This window comes from Penicillium antarcticum (genome assembly GCF_028974205.1).
Source record: "Penicillium antarcticum strain IBT 31339 chromosome Unknown utg000002l_segment0_segment0, whole genome shotgun sequence".
Taxonomy (NCBI): domain Eukaryota; kingdom Fungi; phylum Ascomycota; class Eurotiomycetes; order Eurotiales; family Aspergillaceae; genus Penicillium; species Penicillium antarcticum.
Genome location: NW_026695300.1, coordinates 3,188,852 through 3,205,606, shown reverse-complemented (window position 1 = coordinate 3,205,606; position 16,755 = coordinate 3,188,852). Strand labels below are relative to the sequence as shown.

Genomic DNA, 16,755 nt, shown 5'->3' with positions numbered 1-16,755 from the left:
TTATACAATAGGCTCATAACGAAGTTCACAGTGCTATGAAGTGTTCAACTAGCGCTCTCCGAAATCCTCGAATTGAGGGTGCTATTTCATATTAGAAAGTGTTCAGCCACTTAGTAAGTCACATCCACAATAGTCGATATCAACTATCAGCTCTAGTAGAATTTGCTTGCAACAGAGGTCAAAGCCGCATTAGTTCCGAAGTGATCGAAGTTTTTGGCATAATGCATCATCCCTCTAATGTATCTTGAATTCTCCCCCGGGGCATAGCCAAGCAATACCGATACCGACTCACGGTTCACCCGAACATACAAAGCATTCATCCCACGAGACAATGCGACATTCAGCCGATTTGGATTACTGAGGAACCCAAGCCTTTCGGTAGTTGTCGTGTCAAATATGACCACTGGGGCATCTCCACCCTGCACTCCGTCGACTGTGTGGACGCGGACTTCTGCAAGACCAGCTTTTTCTCTCGGGCTCATTGACTCCAGCTGACTGATGTACTCTCGCACTATGCGATATGAGGAGCCACGGCCGTAACTTCATGCGTTGTAACTTTTCCGTGGAGAGACTTGTCGGCAAGGATCATTTTGTAAAGTACAAGGCCAGCTGCAGCTTGTTTGGGGTTGGCTTGAGACTCCCCACGTGCTTCTTGTTCGGTCATTGGCAAGTCAACAAACACCACGACAGCACTTCATAATTCAGATAAATTATCAGGGCATATAATGGGAGTCTCAGGCCTCGCCTTGTGACTCCATTTCTTAGTCCCAGCTATTCTGAATTGCTGAATGAACCATTGGTATATCCTCTGACGGTCTTCATAAATCGTGTCAAGGCTCTTCAGCACGTTGATGCTTTGGCAACCATAGGTCTCTCCTCCTGTGGCCTAAAAATTCCTTGCACTTTCGCGGAGCCTGGACCCTAGTCTTGCGTGCCAGGTCTTTCTCTCAAATGTGATGAATACCACTGAAAGCTAATCTAAGGGGATGGAAGACCAGAATCAGAGATCACCGCCAGTATTTGTATACTGCTGGACACCTAGGTGACGTGAGCAAGCAAATCCGTCAATGCCATCAACTTCAACGATGTCGAGGGTGTCGAGGAGTACATGGTCGACGACGCCCACCACTCACTACACCGATCGCATTGAACCTACAGAGCCATCTTAACGCAATGCTACGCCAATAAATAATAAAGATAATGGGGAGGTTTGGCGATACTAGTGAGGGCCTAACGGCAGGAAGACGAGGCAATAGAGACACCGGATAGGCCAACCACCCGGATGCACGACAGCCAAATAAGGAAAGAAAACAAGAATAGCAAGATGAATGATCAAGGCTACCGTGTACGGCCTCATATTCTCATCGAATATAATTACCTTCACCCACGAAGCTTTGCAGGCTCGGTGGCGGCTCTCGGATGGCGAGAAAACAGCAAGTTTTGGGAGCTTTCTGGTTATGATATGATGCTTATTATGCCGTACTTTAGAATTGTGTTTTTGCAAAGTATCAAACTGCAACAAGAAGAAAAGTACTCTAGTGTGTAGAGCAAAGGATTACCCAATTTCAACCAAATTGAACTATGGAAAATCGAGACACGTCTGCAGTTTTGCCTGGGTGCCAAATTGCAGGGTCATGCTGATAGCCAAGTATCTTTATAACCTTGGAGCAGATACGCTCTTTGAGTGGAACCGGAAGCCTGAGATATTGCACATTCTCTCCTGGTGCGATGTATCACTTCTTGACTTGCACCCTTGGTACTCAATTTCACCGCAAAGCGTGAATCTTTCTGCAGTAATACTTGCAACTGCTACGTCAGATAATATCTTTCATTTTACATACCCTGAATAATAACATAAAGCTATGTACTAATGTCGAAGATGTCGATAGATTCTATGCAAGTCCTTATACAAAGATGACGCACGAGTATATTAAAAAAACGAGCAGGATAAATGATATAATACTCCTCCTGGAATCAATCGGACTAACATTACTAACGTCCCAATAGATGATTATGAATAATCTCATGAAGCTGCATGAACGCATCTCTTCGCCGTTTTGGGAGTTGATATGTCACGCTAAACCCGATTTGGGCAGCGGATCCGGCCTCCGCGAAGTATAAGATAACGTAGGGACAGGCAGTTTAAATACTCTGCTAGAGCCGCGGGGTTAGCAAAACATTATCCTCTTCTTCTTACAAGACTCGGAATTTATCTCCGAGATCTTCGCATCTTCTTCGTCTTTTCAAGGCCCAAAGGCCTTAGCACAACATGGTCCTCGACAGATTACAGCAACTGACCCACCAGGTCAGCGCTATAGCGCCTGCTCCTTATCCTCTTGATCCTTTGTCTACATTAGAGATTGATTGTGCCGTTGAAATTATCCGCAAAGAGCATGGCCTCCTTAACTTCAATGCCGTCACATTGTACGAGCCACGCAAGGCCCAGATGATGGCGTGGGTTGCAGATCCCGAGAAAGCTCCGCGTCCCACCCGAACTGCTGATGTTGTCGCCATTGCACCGGGTGGTAAAGTCTACGATGGACTTGTTGATCTAGACCAGAAGAAGATCATTCAATGGCATCATACGCCCAATGTTCAGCCTCTGATCACAATGGAGGATCTACAGGAGGTTGAACATGTCGTCCGTAAGGACCCCAAGGTCATTGAGCAGTGTCGAATTATTGGAATTCCCAAGGAGGATATGCACAAAGTCTACTGTGACCGTAGGTCCATCCGGCTCGTTCCGCAAAGATCCACACTAATTATTTGATGTAGCCTGGACTATTGGATATGATGAGCGTTTCGGAACTGGTGTCCGACTACAACAAGCTCTTATGTACTACCGTCCTCACCCCGATGACTCTCAATACACGTACCCCTTGGATTTCTGTCCCATCTACAATGCAGAGACTAAGCAGATTATTCACATTGATGTGCCACCAGTGCGGAGACCTGTGAGCAAGGCACCACCCAACAACTATCACCCAGCTGCCATTGAGGAAGAAGGCGGATACCGTACCGATATCAAGCCAATTCACATCACCCAGCCCGATGGCGTGTCATTCCAGGTCAAAGGGCGGACAATCGAATGGCAAAATTGGAGCGTACACGTTGGTTTCAATTACCGCGAGGGCATTGTCCTCAACAACATCACATTCAACGACAAGGGCAATGTACGCCCCGTCTTCTGGCGTCTGTCACTGGCAGAAATGGTCGTACCCTATGGCAACCCCGAGCATCCCCACCAGCGCAAGCACGCCTTCGACCTGGGTGAATATGGCGGCGGATACATGACCAACAGTCTTTCCCTCGGATGCGACTGCAAGGGCGCAATTCACTACATGGACGCAGCATTCGTCAACCGTGCCGGTACTAGCACCATCATCAAGAACGCTATTTGTATCCACGAAGAAGACGCCGGCATTCTATATAAGCATACCGATTTCCGCGATGAATCTATGATTGTCACCCGTGGCCGCAAGCTGATCATCTCGCACATCTTCACTGCTGCCAACTACGAGTACTGCGTGTATTGGATATTCCACCAGGACGGAACTGTGCAGCTCGAGGTCAAGCTGACTGGTATCCTTAACACCTATGCCATGAACCCCGGTGAAGACACCCACGGCTGGGGAACTGAGGTCTATCCCAGTGTCAACGCCCACAATCACCAGCACTTGTTCTGTCTACGCGTTGACCCAAACATCGATGGGCCAGACAACACCGTCTTCCAAGTCGATGCTGTTCGCGGGGAGGGTGAAATAGGCAGCGCCGAGAACATGTATGGCAATGCCTTCTACGCCAAGAAGACCAAGTTCAACACTCCACGCGAGTCGATGTCTGACTATAACGGGTTTACCAGTCGTACATGGGAAATGTCTAACACCAACAAGCTCAACCCCCACAGCAAAAAGCCTGTCTGCTACAAACTGGTGAGCAGAGAGGTGCCTCCCTTGCTGCCCAAGGAGGGCGGTCTCGTCTGGAAGCGAGCTGGATTCGCACGCCACGCAGTTCACGTCACTAAATGTGAGTGTCCATTCATTTCCTCTGTCTATAAATTCTTTTACTGACATACTCATCTAGACGACGACGAACAAATCCACCCAGCCGGTCGCCACGTTCCCCAGACCTCTGGCGAGCCGTCGGAAGGTCTCCCAGCTTGGATTGAAGCCGCGGGTCCTAACTGCTCTATTGACAACACTGATGTTGTGCTCTGGCATACTTTCGGTCTGACACATTTCCCTGCGCCGGAGGACTACCCTATTATGCCTGCTGAACCTATGACTCTGCTTCTTCGTCCTCGTAACTTCTTCGACCGCAACCCTGTCCTTGATGTGCCGCCTAGCTTTGCTCGTACTCCTACACAAGTAGCCGCTGGTGCCATCTCATGTGGTTGCAAGAAGAGCGATGGCTCTAGTGTCCTGGTTTGAGGCTGGTTGATGAGATTATTGTGACGAACTGATACGTACAGTGTGGCTTTCTTGTATATACTGTTTTGGTGAGGAGTTTCGCAATAGAGAGACTGATATGCATTGATTTACGTGTGTTTTCGTATGCATTTATGAGGATTCACATCCACATACTGGAAGCATTACACTGCATGCATTATTGTGAACAACACAGCCCCGTGCTTTTAATCAATACTTGTCGATTTAGGTGAGTGCAAGAATGAAGTGACAGCCTCTTGGCCCTTTAATCTCCAAGGAGACTTGAAAAATTCGAAGAAGATGCGATTGAATGCTTGCAATGTACACATTATTGAGAGTTTCCCGAAATCGTTCTTCACAGGCCCGACAGGACAGAGATTTTCGAAAGTAGTTCAAGTTCAGTGCAACGCAAAATACGGTGTCGTCTTTCTTGTAAATCGTGCCGCCCACCATGTCACAGATGCTATATGGGTTATCCCCACTAGTTTCCGGGTGTTGCTGAGGTCACACCCCCGCCCACATGTATCGCATTGGACAATGCGCAGCCAAAGTAGACACGATTGCTGCTTAGAAAGGGCTCATACACGCCGCCCGGGCACCCGACTTCGCATTCTTTGTTGGTCCCGCAGACAAATCTTGCTTGACTGATGCCAACGATAGCGAGGAGAATGGCTGCCAAGTTGAACTTCATGATGGCGGATGGCTAGAAGGACTTTTGATGAATAGGTTAGTATCGAGTGAATTCGAGGTCAGGATTGCCTTACTTACCGATGGTTTGTGTACAGTGATATATCGAAGAAAAGCGAAACCCGAGATTGAGAAAGAAGCCGATACTAGAAGGGGCCTTATTTATAATATTTTTGTTGGTCCCTCTGGCGATCTATTCATTCTATGCCGTCCTGAAATGCGGTCAGTTTGTGATCGAAGCGCAATGATGCATAGATTGGCAAACAGATTGATCATTCGTAAGAAACATAGATCGACCGATGTTTACCGAGAGCAATTCCTCTACGTGATCCATAAGTGAGAGTATGATTGGTTTGGTTCTTTCGATAGTGTTTGAGAGGTGCACCTGTGGAAAGGGTTTCCGGCATGAAGCGTCAGCGTTCGACAAACATCGACCTCTTATTGCATCAACATTCTGTAAAATACACTAGCGGTCATTTGAAGCGTTGTTGGGCGCAGTTCTTTTGCTGTGGCATTACAAGATATAATGCATACTGTGCTACCTTACTTGAGCGGTGTAGGTGTAGGTGCCGATACTAAACTGGTTTCTACCTAGCCACAACTAGATGTGATACTGACTCGGGCTCTGGAACGCATACAGCGATGACGACATGAAAGCTCGAGGATTTACCTTGCCGATCTTGGCTAATGTATGTGATGTATATGACTAAGTTGACAATGCTTATGTAGCAAGAATCATACGCGGTGTTTGATCATGATTGCTAATTTTTTACCCGAAGACATAGTACAACCTTGTAGATACTTGAGAAACCCATTCAATTGCCCCAGTACGCCAACAAAAATTCAGACAGAGAGGGAATCATGTAGTCCGAGTCGAACAAACTGAATAAAAAAATCAAGTAGGCCATAGGAGCTGAAATGCTTCGCCGATATGCTTAAGATGCCCCAAAAGAAGATGTAAAAGGCCCAAATCCCCTTTAAGCAGAGGCACCTCGCAGTAAAGCTTTCTCAATATCCTCAAGCAACCCAATCAACTCCTTCCCACCCTCGGAATCCCTTCCCTCAATCTCAAGTCCCTTAGCCAAGAACTTCTTAGACTCTTCATAGCGGGCCATCTCAGCCAAGCATTTAGCAATGCGCCACCATGCCTTGACATTGGCAACGGGTTTGGAGTCCACACTGGACTTGCCGTCAACAAGACCCTCGGGCCAAGCCTGCTTGGCCATATGCGCTTGTGCGCGGTTCGCATAGAGACCGGACAGCTCCTCGCGCGCGAGTGTTACAGGCTCCCAGCCCGGACGGGCGATGCCCATCTCAATAGCGTAAGTGTACAGGCGAATAGCCTCATCGTAGTTTCCCTTGCGGTATGCAGCGTTGGCGGAGTCGCGGAGCTTGTTAATTTGCGCGCCGCGCTTGGGGTTGATTGGGAGGGGAGCTGGGGGGATATTGGGAGGGTCAAGAGTTTGGAGGGAGCGGTGGAGTTGGTTTAGTTCTTCCAGTTCAGCGCTGATGGCGGCTTTTTGGGCGGGTGTTTGGGCGGATGTGGCGAGGAGGGAGAGGGCTTTGGAGGCTGGGTCCATGTGCAATGGGTATTCATTGAAGATATCGATCTCACTGGCCATTTCGGAGGTTGGATGACCTGTTCAGGTCTTGAGGTGGATTTGGTAGGCGGGTATAGTGCTGGGGTTTGTTAGTATATGCTGCGGTGACTTCAATTGTGCTCCGAGGATGCTAGAAATGGTGGGTATGGAAGATAGGGGATGTGGTTTCGTACTATGTCTTGTTTGATATTTTAGTCAAGCCAATCAACAGAGCAATGTTGTCTTTGGACTTGCGACTCGTGGTTGTAATGGCCTCTCGAGGGTGTCAAGAAGGCAAGCTGTCCATAAACCGACTGATATGCAAGGCGGTGGCAGAAACAGGTACTCATGCAGCCCTAGTTCCCGACAGCAATCGACCCAAGTTAGCGCTATGGCACCTATTTCTCTCTCCATTGATGTTTTGCTTATGGCCGTGCAGATCAAATCTCTATGATTTGTATATTACTATTAACAGGATCTTCGAATAGGGCCTGATCACAAGGTGGTATTTACATGGAAACCAACAATAACATCGAAACGAATAATGGTCTCTCCGTAGAAGAAATGAAATGCACATAGATTACGGATAGTACTGCTTAACATAAGTTAACTCAAGACAAATAAGGAAGAGAAGCTTCTCTACATTCTAAATATTCGTGATCTACAACGCGTGTTTGCTAGCAATTGCGGTCAGGAGAGCTGTCTCAACAATAACTGACTGCCTTGTGATAGAGACGGAGATAAATCGAAACTATGAAGGATTATGAAGGAAAGAGTAACGTGTAAATACCTAAAGTCGTTTCAATAGGCAACAGGATATATATTTCTACTTCCCTGTGACTCAAGGCCAACCTTCTTATGCCACATAGACTGTGTGCTTCTACAACGAGGCATTTAAAAATGCAAGTTTTACATTGAAAGAGTTGCATACTGTCCCAGCCCTAGGATTATTGACCTTACGAGGTGAAGTATACCCCGATCAGATAAAGCTTGGCTGTTTTCCAGGGCGGTCACCAGGGCGGTGAAAACCAGAACGCCATCTGCCGCGGGGGTGTGGATTTCTAAGCGGGGAGTTGGAAAAAAAGATCGAGCGCATTCTACCTTGCCTCAGCAACAGTCATTTTTTTTGTTTCATTCTTTGAAGCAAGTCTTAAAAAGTTGAGACTCTTTGCTCAGCTTTAAACCATTCTCATTCTCCCCGAAATAAGAATACCGTCTGAATTGACATCCATAAACATGTCTTCTAACGAGCACCGGGAGACCGAAGATGACGCCTACATGCAGGCAGACGACGCCGAGGAGGTCTTCGACCGCGACGAGGATCATGACATGGAACTTGAAGGAGAGGATGATGCCGATCAGAACATGACCATTGAAGATGAGATTCATTTCCAGAACGACTCTTCGGCACACTTCGACTCGCACTCAGACTCTGTCTTCTGCGTTGCGCAGCACCCCATTCACAACAACATTGTCATTACTGGTGCAGGTGACGACACCGCCTATATCTTTGACTCGACACCCCAAGAGCGACCTGTGTTTCCCTCAAGCTACGAAACCACTCCTCAGCCCAGAGAGCGTGAGTCGCTGCAGCCTATCGTCAAGATGGAGGGACACAGTGACACCGTCAATGCCGTTACTTTTACCGAGCCCGCTGGCGAGTACGCCGTGACCGCCGGTATGGATGGCAAGCTCCGAGCTTGGAGGGATACCAGCCCCCAAAAGAACGGATACGCATGGGAGTTCTTTGGTGAGGCCCAGGAGGTCGAGGAGATTAACTGGATGGCGGTCTGCCCCCACAAGCAGGGCGATGACGGCAAGCAAAATGTTATTGCTATCGGTGCAAATGACGGTAGCGCTTGGGTCTTTCGTATTGATCACACCGACCCCGCTCAGCCCATTTCTATCATTCAGACCTTCTTCTCGCACACCGCATCCTGTACCGCCGGTGCGTGGACACCAGATGGAAACCTGCTGGTTACCGTCTCCGAGGATGGCAGCTTCTATGTGTACGATGTCTTTGGAGCCGCTGCCGCTGCCGGTATCTCTTACTCCCCGGGTACCAACGCTGTTCTTGGTTTAACTGCTGAGGACCAGCGTTTCGCTGTTGAGGGTGGTCTATATGCCATCGCAATCTCCCCAAGCGGTGGTATTGCCGCTGTTGGAGGTGCCGAGGGTCACATCCGAGTTGTTGGTCTTCCTCGCATTGCAGCCGCCGCACCGGCAGCAAAGGGCAAGGGTCCTCTCCCGCAAGCAGCCGGTGCTACCGCTGCAGGAACCATCATGGCTGCGCTGCAGGCTCAAACAGATAACATTGAGTCTCTCTCTTTCTCTCAGCCTCCGTTCACCCTACTCGCTGCTGGATCTGTTGATGGCTCGATTGCGCTGTACGATGCCGCCCATCGTTTCGCCGTCCGTCGCCATATCAAGGAAGCTCACGATGGCGCTGCCGTTGTCAAGGCTGAGTTCCTGCCTAGTCGCTCCCCTCTGGCAGCTCCTGTACCCGGAGCCCTTGCTTCCGCCCCTGCTGCGAACCAGAACCGGTCTTGGATGCTCACCTCTGTCGGATTGGACGGTATCGTTCGGCGCTGGGACGCCCGCGGTGGTACCGCCGCCGCTGCTCAGGGTCTGATGCAGGAGTGGAAGGGTCACATGGGACTCACCGAGAACGAGGATGGCGAGCAAGCCGGTGGCATCATGGCCTTCGTACAGGGCTTTGATGGAAAGCGTATCGTCACTGCGGGTGACGATGGCATCTCGCTGGTTTTCGAGGAGTAATCTGCTTCAAAAAAAGTAAATAGATTTGGATGTTCCCAACATTGCATAGTGGGGGCTTATGCCGATAATGATATTACGTGTTCATAGAAGAGATCAAAGCAATCTCAGCTTGTTGACTATCAAATCACCCCTAGTGCACTTAATGATCGAACAGTAAACAAATATATCGTTGTGGTAGTGGAACAAAAGCTATGTACATTCGACAAATCAACAGACCCAAAGCGCCATCTGGAAGCTAAGCTTCTCATGAGGCATGAAAAGCCGCGTCTCCGTCCTGACACGACGAACGCTCCTGGGTTCAACAAAGCCGTAGGTGCTTTTATTCAAAACCCGATGGTGGATCTCACGGAGGCAAGTCGACTCTTTCTCGTCGTCTGGGGTATACGTCCTCCACTCAATGATCCGTCGGCCGGCGGTTTTCTCAATTGGTCTCCAACAAAAGTTTAGTGGTGGGCCTCGCCATGGTGGTGGTCGTCCTTCATGAAGAAGTGCTCGTATGCGCAGTAGGCAGTGAAAGCGACAGTCGCGATACCGAAACCGGGGAAGAGACCCTTGAAGCGGTTGAAGCGGCTGAAGGGGCCGGTGTAGCGCCAGGTCTCACTATTAAAGGTCAGCATTGATACAATTGGCGTGGTCATTTGTGTGTTTGACATACTTGCGAGCCCATGGGTCCCGCTTGGCCCAAACTGAAGATGGGGAGGCCGCGGCCTTGAACTGGCCGATGTCAAAACCGGTGGGGTGGCGGGCGGGCATTCTGGGAATTGTCAAAGAAACGTGACGAGGGGTGAGAAAAAGAACAAGAGTAGAGGTAGAAAGTGCTTGGAGTTTGTCCCGTAATCCGCGATCGACCACAAGTGACGCTGTGAGGAGCCGGATGTGAGGAAAAGAGGTGTGCTTGGCAGAAAGCACCCACGCTAACCGCTTACGGACCACCCATAGCTTTCCCGCCTTCGAGGGACGAAACTGTCACTTCATCTATGCGCAACCTCGAATCACACAATGCCACCTCCCGTCGGCAGATACGGGCCATCTGGCCTGACTACTCCTTACACGCTACAGCAAGCTCACCTTCAATCTCAGCACCCCGCACACGCACAGTCAGCCAATAGCCTACCACCCCCTTCGCTTGGGCATCCAGGCTTCGCGGGCAACCCCAACACCAACATCAACCCTTTCACTCTGTCTGGCGCTAGCATTGCAAATGGTATGGCTGTGGGTGGCTTCCCAGGGGCTGGTGCGAGTGATGGTGGGGGCACCGGTCTTGCCAGCCATGCAGCACAGATGGGGTTCGCGCGCGGTGCGCAAATGCAGCAGCAGCAATTACATCAGGGTCACGACGGTCGGTTAGCACTCGAGAACAAAGCTGGTGCAGTGAAGTCACGGATAAGAGATGTCTGGAAACACAACTTGGCACATGAAATGGCAGTGCTGAGACAGTTGGTTGACAAGTACCCATACATCAGCATGGTAAGGACTCGATTCTTGGGAGGCGGTCGAGTGAAGCTCGCTTCGATGTCGGATTGCGACTTACTGGTTTTTGTTTACAGGATACTGAGTTCCCCGGAATCGTTGCACGACCTATCGGTTCGTTCTCGAATAAAGCAGACTACCATTACCAGACCCTCCGATGCAACGTCGACCTTTTGAAGATGATTCAACTCGGTATTACTTTGTTCAATGATGAAGGAGAGGTACCGCCAGCCTCAGGCACCGATGCCAATGGACAACCTTACGGCAATGCAATGATGCCCGCACCTTGCACGTGGCAGTTCAACTTCCGGTTCTCACTAGAAGGAGACATGTACGCCCAAGAATCAACAGCAATGCTCGCAAAATCTGGAATAGATTTCCCCATGCACGAAAAGAACGGAATCGATCCGTTTGAGTTTGGTGCTTTGCTGATCAGCTCCGGGCTGGTGCTTCTGGACGATGTTCATTGGGTCTCTTTCCACTCTGGATACGACTTCGGCTATTTGATGAAGATTATGCTCTGCTCTCAGCTCCCCGAGAACGAGGAGGAATTCCACAAACTGCTCACCATCTTCTTCCCTTCACTTTACGACATCAAGTACCTCATGAAGCACGCCGGACGCAACCAAGCCGTCAACGGCTCTCCTCTCACACCTGCTGCCGCTCAAATACTCACCAACCTCGGGCAAAAATCCGGCTTGCAAGACATCGCTGATGAGCTGGGCGTTAAGCGCGTTGGGATTGCTCACCAGGCTGGATCCGACTCCCTTGTTACTGGTGAGATTTACTGGAAGACTCGCCAGCTCATTTTCGGCGGCGCAATTGATGACGGCAAATACTCTGGCCAGATCTGGGGTCTCAACGGACAGATGCCCGCAATGGCCTACAACATGGCTCAGCAAACCCCGAACCTGAACGGAGCCACTATCTATTCCGGCGGCACTCCCAGCACCCCCAACACAGGGTCCCACGGAACTGGCGCTCACACCCCTCAACATCACGGAGCTGGCTATAACACGACCCCGGGGGCTTTCCAGATGGGTCGAGCATAAGCCTGGAGAACCTTTGGGTTGATACGATATGATGCATGTACATACGCACGATATTTCTCGTGCTATTTTCCTTCGATCTTCGGCATTGTCTTCGCGCCTATTGCTTGCATAGGCTCGGTGCCTGTGCCAGGTTCTGGGGCTGGACGACGGTGTTCGGCAGGAAGGTGCCTGGCGTTTGATTTGGCTGGTATTTTGAATGGTATTTGATTCCATTTCCGAGGCGTTGACAGGCTCTATCATGGCCTCGTGCCTTTCGTTATTGTCATCTAGGTCGCGTTCTCTGCTTTCTGGGGCTAGATCGGACCTGTGTCTTGTGTATAGGAAATCTGATTCTCTTGACTACTTTGACCTAGCCTGGATTGTAAAGGAATCCCCAAGAGCATTTCAAAAGAGTACTTCTAGCGGCAGTCTGACAGTAAATTATATTGGCTTTTGTCCTCGAACGATGCTTATCTAGAGCACATCTAGGCGCAAGATCCTCGCAAGCAGTGGCCTTCCATTGAGAATATACCCCTACATAGTGAGGACATACTGTTCAATGTATCTGTTCCCCGGCTAGTGACAAACAACACGAGCAATATTATACGGAGCTGCACGCACGCATCCCCTTTCTACTTTGGCAGGGATAAAACGCTAGGCCCAATCGGGGCAATGGATCCGGCAGTTAGATCTCGTAGGCGAAAGCAAAAAAGCTTCATCAAAAGCACATACTGGCTTTCAAGTACTGCTGTACTGATCAAAGGCTTTCTTGTGAGCATGTCTTCAACCATCCCAAAAAGATTTTACTGTTGCTTTACCCAGAGGGTTTACGCTATTGAATTTTGTTAAGCGGAAGAGCGTTCTACAACAGCGGACATAAGTCCTTTCACACTCACATTTATATGATCTGAATGGCTCACCCAAAGCACTCAAAAACGCGAAAAAAAAGAGGTACAAAAATAGAGGCCAAATTCAGACACAAAAATGCATAAATTGGCACTCACACCGACGACTTTTCAAAGAGCTTGTCTAATACTTCGTAGCACTGCAAACTCCGAAGATGCATAACCATAAAAATGATCGGCTAGACAGTGCTCTACCTTCGTCGAGAAACAGTTTATCTTCAAGTTTTCGTAATCGTAGGTGTTACTTCTAAGTGGAGAATCACATTGTTGTTTGTTGTTAAAATGTTTTAGTGCCTATTTGACGTTGATGAAGCCATGCTAAAACTTACTGGTTTTTTATGTAAAAAGAAGGCTGTCGGAGACTTTCTACAAGACGGAACTACTTATATTGAACTATACTTCTATTATCTTCGTATATTAAGAGCCTAAAACAAAATAAGCTTCTACCCTTCTACATCGTTGCTTCACGTAACAAAGCCAGTATATCTATTACCCTATATTCCTCTAGGGCTCACGGTACTAGCCGAACAATACCTCCTTTTGAGCCTTGACTTCCACCCCACATTTGTCCCCGCGCGTCGCCCAGCATCCGCTTGCGACAAGATGGTCCTCTCTCCCATCCCACTATCATCGTTCATACAATATCCTTTCCCCTCCTTCTTTCAGCCACGCGCGAGAATGGGCAAGCATGTCCCTCGCAATAAGGTCGTGGGTGATGGCATTCCCATCAACCCTGCCTTGATCAACCCAGCCCTTTTCGCTCCAACCCTTTCATTTCTATTGTTCGCATACACCCTTCAAGTTAATTCTGGTACCTCTGATCATGAATTGTCAATCGGGAAAGGAGTTTTGCGCGCCGAAGATGAAGATTCGAACTTAATAAAATACTTCGTTCAAAGTCCAAAAAAGCTCTTTGTGCATTTCGAATCCCCCAGATAAACCTAAGTTGCTTTATTTAACCCCCTGAAAGAACAATTAAACTGTATATCTTTTCAACCCCCTAACATTGTATCCTCTATATGACTAACAAATCCCAACCGACGTGTCTGAAATAAATGGTCACAAAAGAGATGGAGAAGTAAAGGCCAATGCAAAGTGGACAGGACACCTAAGAGGATATATTCACTACGAGACTCGTGTATAGGGTGTCTAATATTATATGAATGGCATTGTACCCACCGTAGTACTCTTTTCATGTACAAAATGGGATAGGTACTGTATTCAATCAACTATAACTTCATTGGTTGCTTCTAAATTGGTTGCTTCTAAAATGGACTAAAGCTTGACACCAGCCTTTCTCCGTGCCTCCTTTTCTTGGTCACGGATCAATCGGCGAAGAATCTTACCGCTCGGGCTCTTGGGAATAGCATCCACGAATCTGATACCTCCCTTCAACCACTTGTGACGGGCCTTGTGATCTTCGACATGTTTGATCAGCTTTTCGGAGACGGACTCATCCGAGCCTGCCGAAGGTGCCTTGACAACAATGGCCTTGGGGACTTCTCCTGCACGGTCATCTGGGATAGCAACAACGGCACAGTCAGAAACATCTGGATGAGCGAGAAGGTGGGCTTCGAGCTCAGCTGGCGCAACTTGGAGACCCTGAAAATGTCGTTCGTTAATTTAGTTCAAACAGAAATATCTCGAATTTTGGGGTATATCACGAACCTTGACCTTGATCAATTCCTTAATACGATCAACAATGAAAACGTGTTCTGTGCCCTTAGGACCGAGTCGTACAACAGCCTCGTCTCCGGTGCGCATCCAACCATCTTCGAAAGTCTCTTTGGTGGCTTTGTCATTGTTCAAATAGCCCAGAACAACACTTGGGCTTCTGACAACGAGCTCGCCTGGAGTGTCATAGTCTGTGATTTCTTTGCCTTCGGGTGTCATGATTCGAGCCTCGAATCCTGGAACCAGGGTGCCAGATGAACCGAGGAAGATGTCGTCAGGATTTGTTGAGCTGACAACCGTGCATGTTTCCGTTAAGCCTGAAACAAGAATGTCAGTGTGCTGTCAACTTCGCGAACTAGTCTATGCTTACCATAACCTTGCCGTATAAGAACATTTGGCCACACCTTCAGGAAATCCGCTGCAGTCTCCGGTCCCAATGGCGCAGCACCGGTGAACAGAGTCTGCACCGAGCTCAGATCGTACTTAGAGCACTCTTCCTTAGCACCAAGCATATGTATAATTATTGGAGGAACCTAAGCTTAAGGTCAGCAAATGATGAGGTCTATCACCAGGAAGGGAAAACCCTACCAAGAAGAGCGAGGAAATTTTGAAATGCGCAATCGAGGAAAGGTACGATTTCAGTTCAAATTTGGGAAGGACAATTGTCTGGTCTCCCCGGTATGCACCAGCATGGCAAATTACCACAAGGGCATAGATGTGGCTCTGGGGAAGAAGGCCAAGGGACACCGCAGTATATACGCCTCCCGGTGGCGCTCTTTTTTCCCGATAGGCCTTCTCAAATGCAGCAATCTGCAGTACATTCGCGATCACATTGCGGTGCGAGATCATCACTCCTTTCTGCAAGGTGACCCTAAATCAGCGACATTCAAACAGAGTTAGTGCACATTGCTTACCGGCAAACCAGAAGTTCCACTAGAGTAGCACACAAATGCCGTTCGTCGAGCACCCTCTCCCGCACTCCATTTCAACTCTTCAACTGGCGGCAATGATTTCCCAGCTTCCGCAATTTCTGTAACAGACTTGAGCTCTGTCGGGGCCTTTGTGGCACCGAAAAGCTGCGTCGGCAAATCAAATAGATATATCCGACTCTTTGGGAGACCAGCCTTGGCTGCAGCCTCAATCGCGATAGACAGGAGAGGAACACAGGTGACCAGGGCTTTCGCCTTTGAATCGAGGAGCTGGTGTGTCAACTCGGCGGCGGAATAGGATGCATTTGCAGGAGAGATGACACCTCCTAATCTATGAACGGCCCAGAATAGGGGTAGGGAGTCGATCTGACGAGAAAATTACATGTATAAGCTTTCTTGGTTGTCCAACCTGAGATCTGCGCTTTCACATACCGTGTTCAGCGTAAAGACGGCCAGCGTCTTGTCCCATTCCGACCCTTGATTTGGCGCCCATCCAAATTCTTTGGAGAGGCCCCGAGCCAAGTGGTCCACGCGGTCCACGACCTCGCGCGACGAATATGACTTTCCAGTCAGGCCGCATGTGTATGGATCCCGAGAGCTATCGTGTGCCACTCGTCCATGTTTTTCGTTGAGAATGAAATCACAGATCGGAATGCTGTCGGGGACCGGCCCTAGCTCACCGGCCTCTTTTGAGGGCAAGAAGACCATTGTTGAAGCCTCGGAGTTAGAGCGACACTGACGTCAAGTTGGTGATTTTGAAAGCCGGAAGTTCTGGTAGAGAAACGATGTGGACTATATTCAAACTGCGGTGAGCAATATCCGAGATAGCGCAGCGAAAGAAACTTACTCAGTTGCTCAAAGAATGGGAGAGTTTGCCTTCAAAAAAAACGGCCGACGGGACAATTTATGGGGAAGCGTGGAGCCGTGCGGGGAACTCGGCAAGCTCAGCGAGTGATCCCCCCTGGTTTGGCGAACTCACCAGGATATACCGCTGACATACCGCTTGTCGCTAGTTTTGGCCGAGTTCAGGTAGCCGGTGGCCTAATTTGTGGAGAATTGACCAGCTCGGTGGATAATTGCGACTATTCCGAGCATGTTGAGACTGCCAAGACCAGAGATGCCTCGGCATTTCGGCGGCATCTCCAATATATCCGAAAGGGTTGCTGTTGTTCAGTTCTCTGCACGAACGAACCAAACTTAGTTTATCTTTTACTTCTTTTGCTTTTTATAGAAACCCTCTGATCTATGCTATGCTGTAGATTACATCTAAGTCT

General features: G+C 48.9%; 6 protein-coding genes across 6 annotated transcripts; 3 read left to right on the top strand and 3 right to left on the bottom strand.

Annotated features, from left to right (window-relative positions):
* Positions 1 to 2,269: 2,269 nt before the first annotated feature.
* Positions 2,270 to 4,430, top strand: N7508_002173 (peroxisomal copper amine oxidase; the record flags this gene model as incomplete). The annotated part of the gene is made up of 3 exons (XM_058460239.1): positions 2,270 to 2,723; positions 2,776 to 4,026; positions 4,084 to 4,430. 3 exons carry the CDS (start codon positions 2,270 to 2,272, stop codon positions 4,428 to 4,430), a joined length of 2,052 nt encoding a protein of 683 aa, XP_058323771.1.
* Positions 4,431 to 6,091: 1,661 nt separating this feature from the next.
* Positions 6,092 to 6,736, bottom strand: N7508_002172 (uncharacterized protein; the record flags this gene model as incomplete). Its single annotated transcript, XM_058460238.1, has 1 exon — positions 6,092 to 6,736. One exon carries the CDS (start codon positions 6,734 to 6,736, stop codon positions 6,092 to 6,094), a length of 645 nt encoding a protein of 214 aa, XP_058323770.1.
* A 1,194-nt stretch (positions 6,737 to 7,930) lies between these two features.
* N7508_002171 (WD40 repeat domain-containing protein) lies at positions 7,931 to 9,472 on the top strand (the record flags this gene model as incomplete). Its single annotated transcript, XM_058460237.1, has 1 exon — positions 7,931 to 9,472. The coding sequence occupies one exon, from the start codon at positions 7,931 to 7,933 to the stop codon at positions 9,470 to 9,472; it is 1,542 nt and encodes a 513-aa protein (XP_058323769.1).
* A 443-nt stretch (positions 9,473 to 9,915) lies between these two features.
* N7508_002170 (NADH dehydrogenase [ubiquinone] 1 beta subcomplex subunit 3) lies at positions 9,916 to 10,225 on the bottom strand (the record flags this gene model as incomplete). The annotated part of the gene is made up of 2 exons (XM_058460236.1): positions 9,916 to 10,072; positions 10,128 to 10,225. 2 exons carry the CDS (start codon positions 10,223 to 10,225, stop codon positions 9,916 to 9,918), a joined length of 255 nt encoding a protein of 84 aa, XP_058323768.1.
* Positions 10,226 to 10,471: 246 nt separating this feature from the next.
* On the top strand, positions 10,472 to 11,994 carry N7508_002169 (CCR4-NOT core DEDD family RNase subunit POP2; the record flags this gene model as incomplete). Its single annotated transcript, XM_058460235.1, has 2 exons — positions 10,472 to 10,939; positions 11,020 to 11,994. 2 exons carry the CDS (start codon positions 10,472 to 10,474, stop codon positions 11,992 to 11,994), a joined length of 1,443 nt encoding a protein of 480 aa, XP_058323767.1.
* Positions 11,995 to 14,153: 2,159 nt separating this feature from the next.
* Positions 14,154 to 16,189, bottom strand: N7508_002168 (acyl--CoA ligase; the record flags this gene model as incomplete). Its single annotated transcript, XM_058460234.1, has 6 exons — positions 14,154 to 14,480; positions 14,547 to 14,869; positions 14,923 to 15,085; positions 15,141 to 15,410; positions 15,467 to 15,847; positions 15,914 to 16,189. The coding sequence occupies 6 exons, from the start codon at positions 16,187 to 16,189 to the stop codon at positions 14,154 to 14,156; spliced, it is 1,740 nt and encodes a 579-aa protein (XP_058323766.1).
* Positions 16,190 to 16,755: the final 566 nt, after the last annotated feature.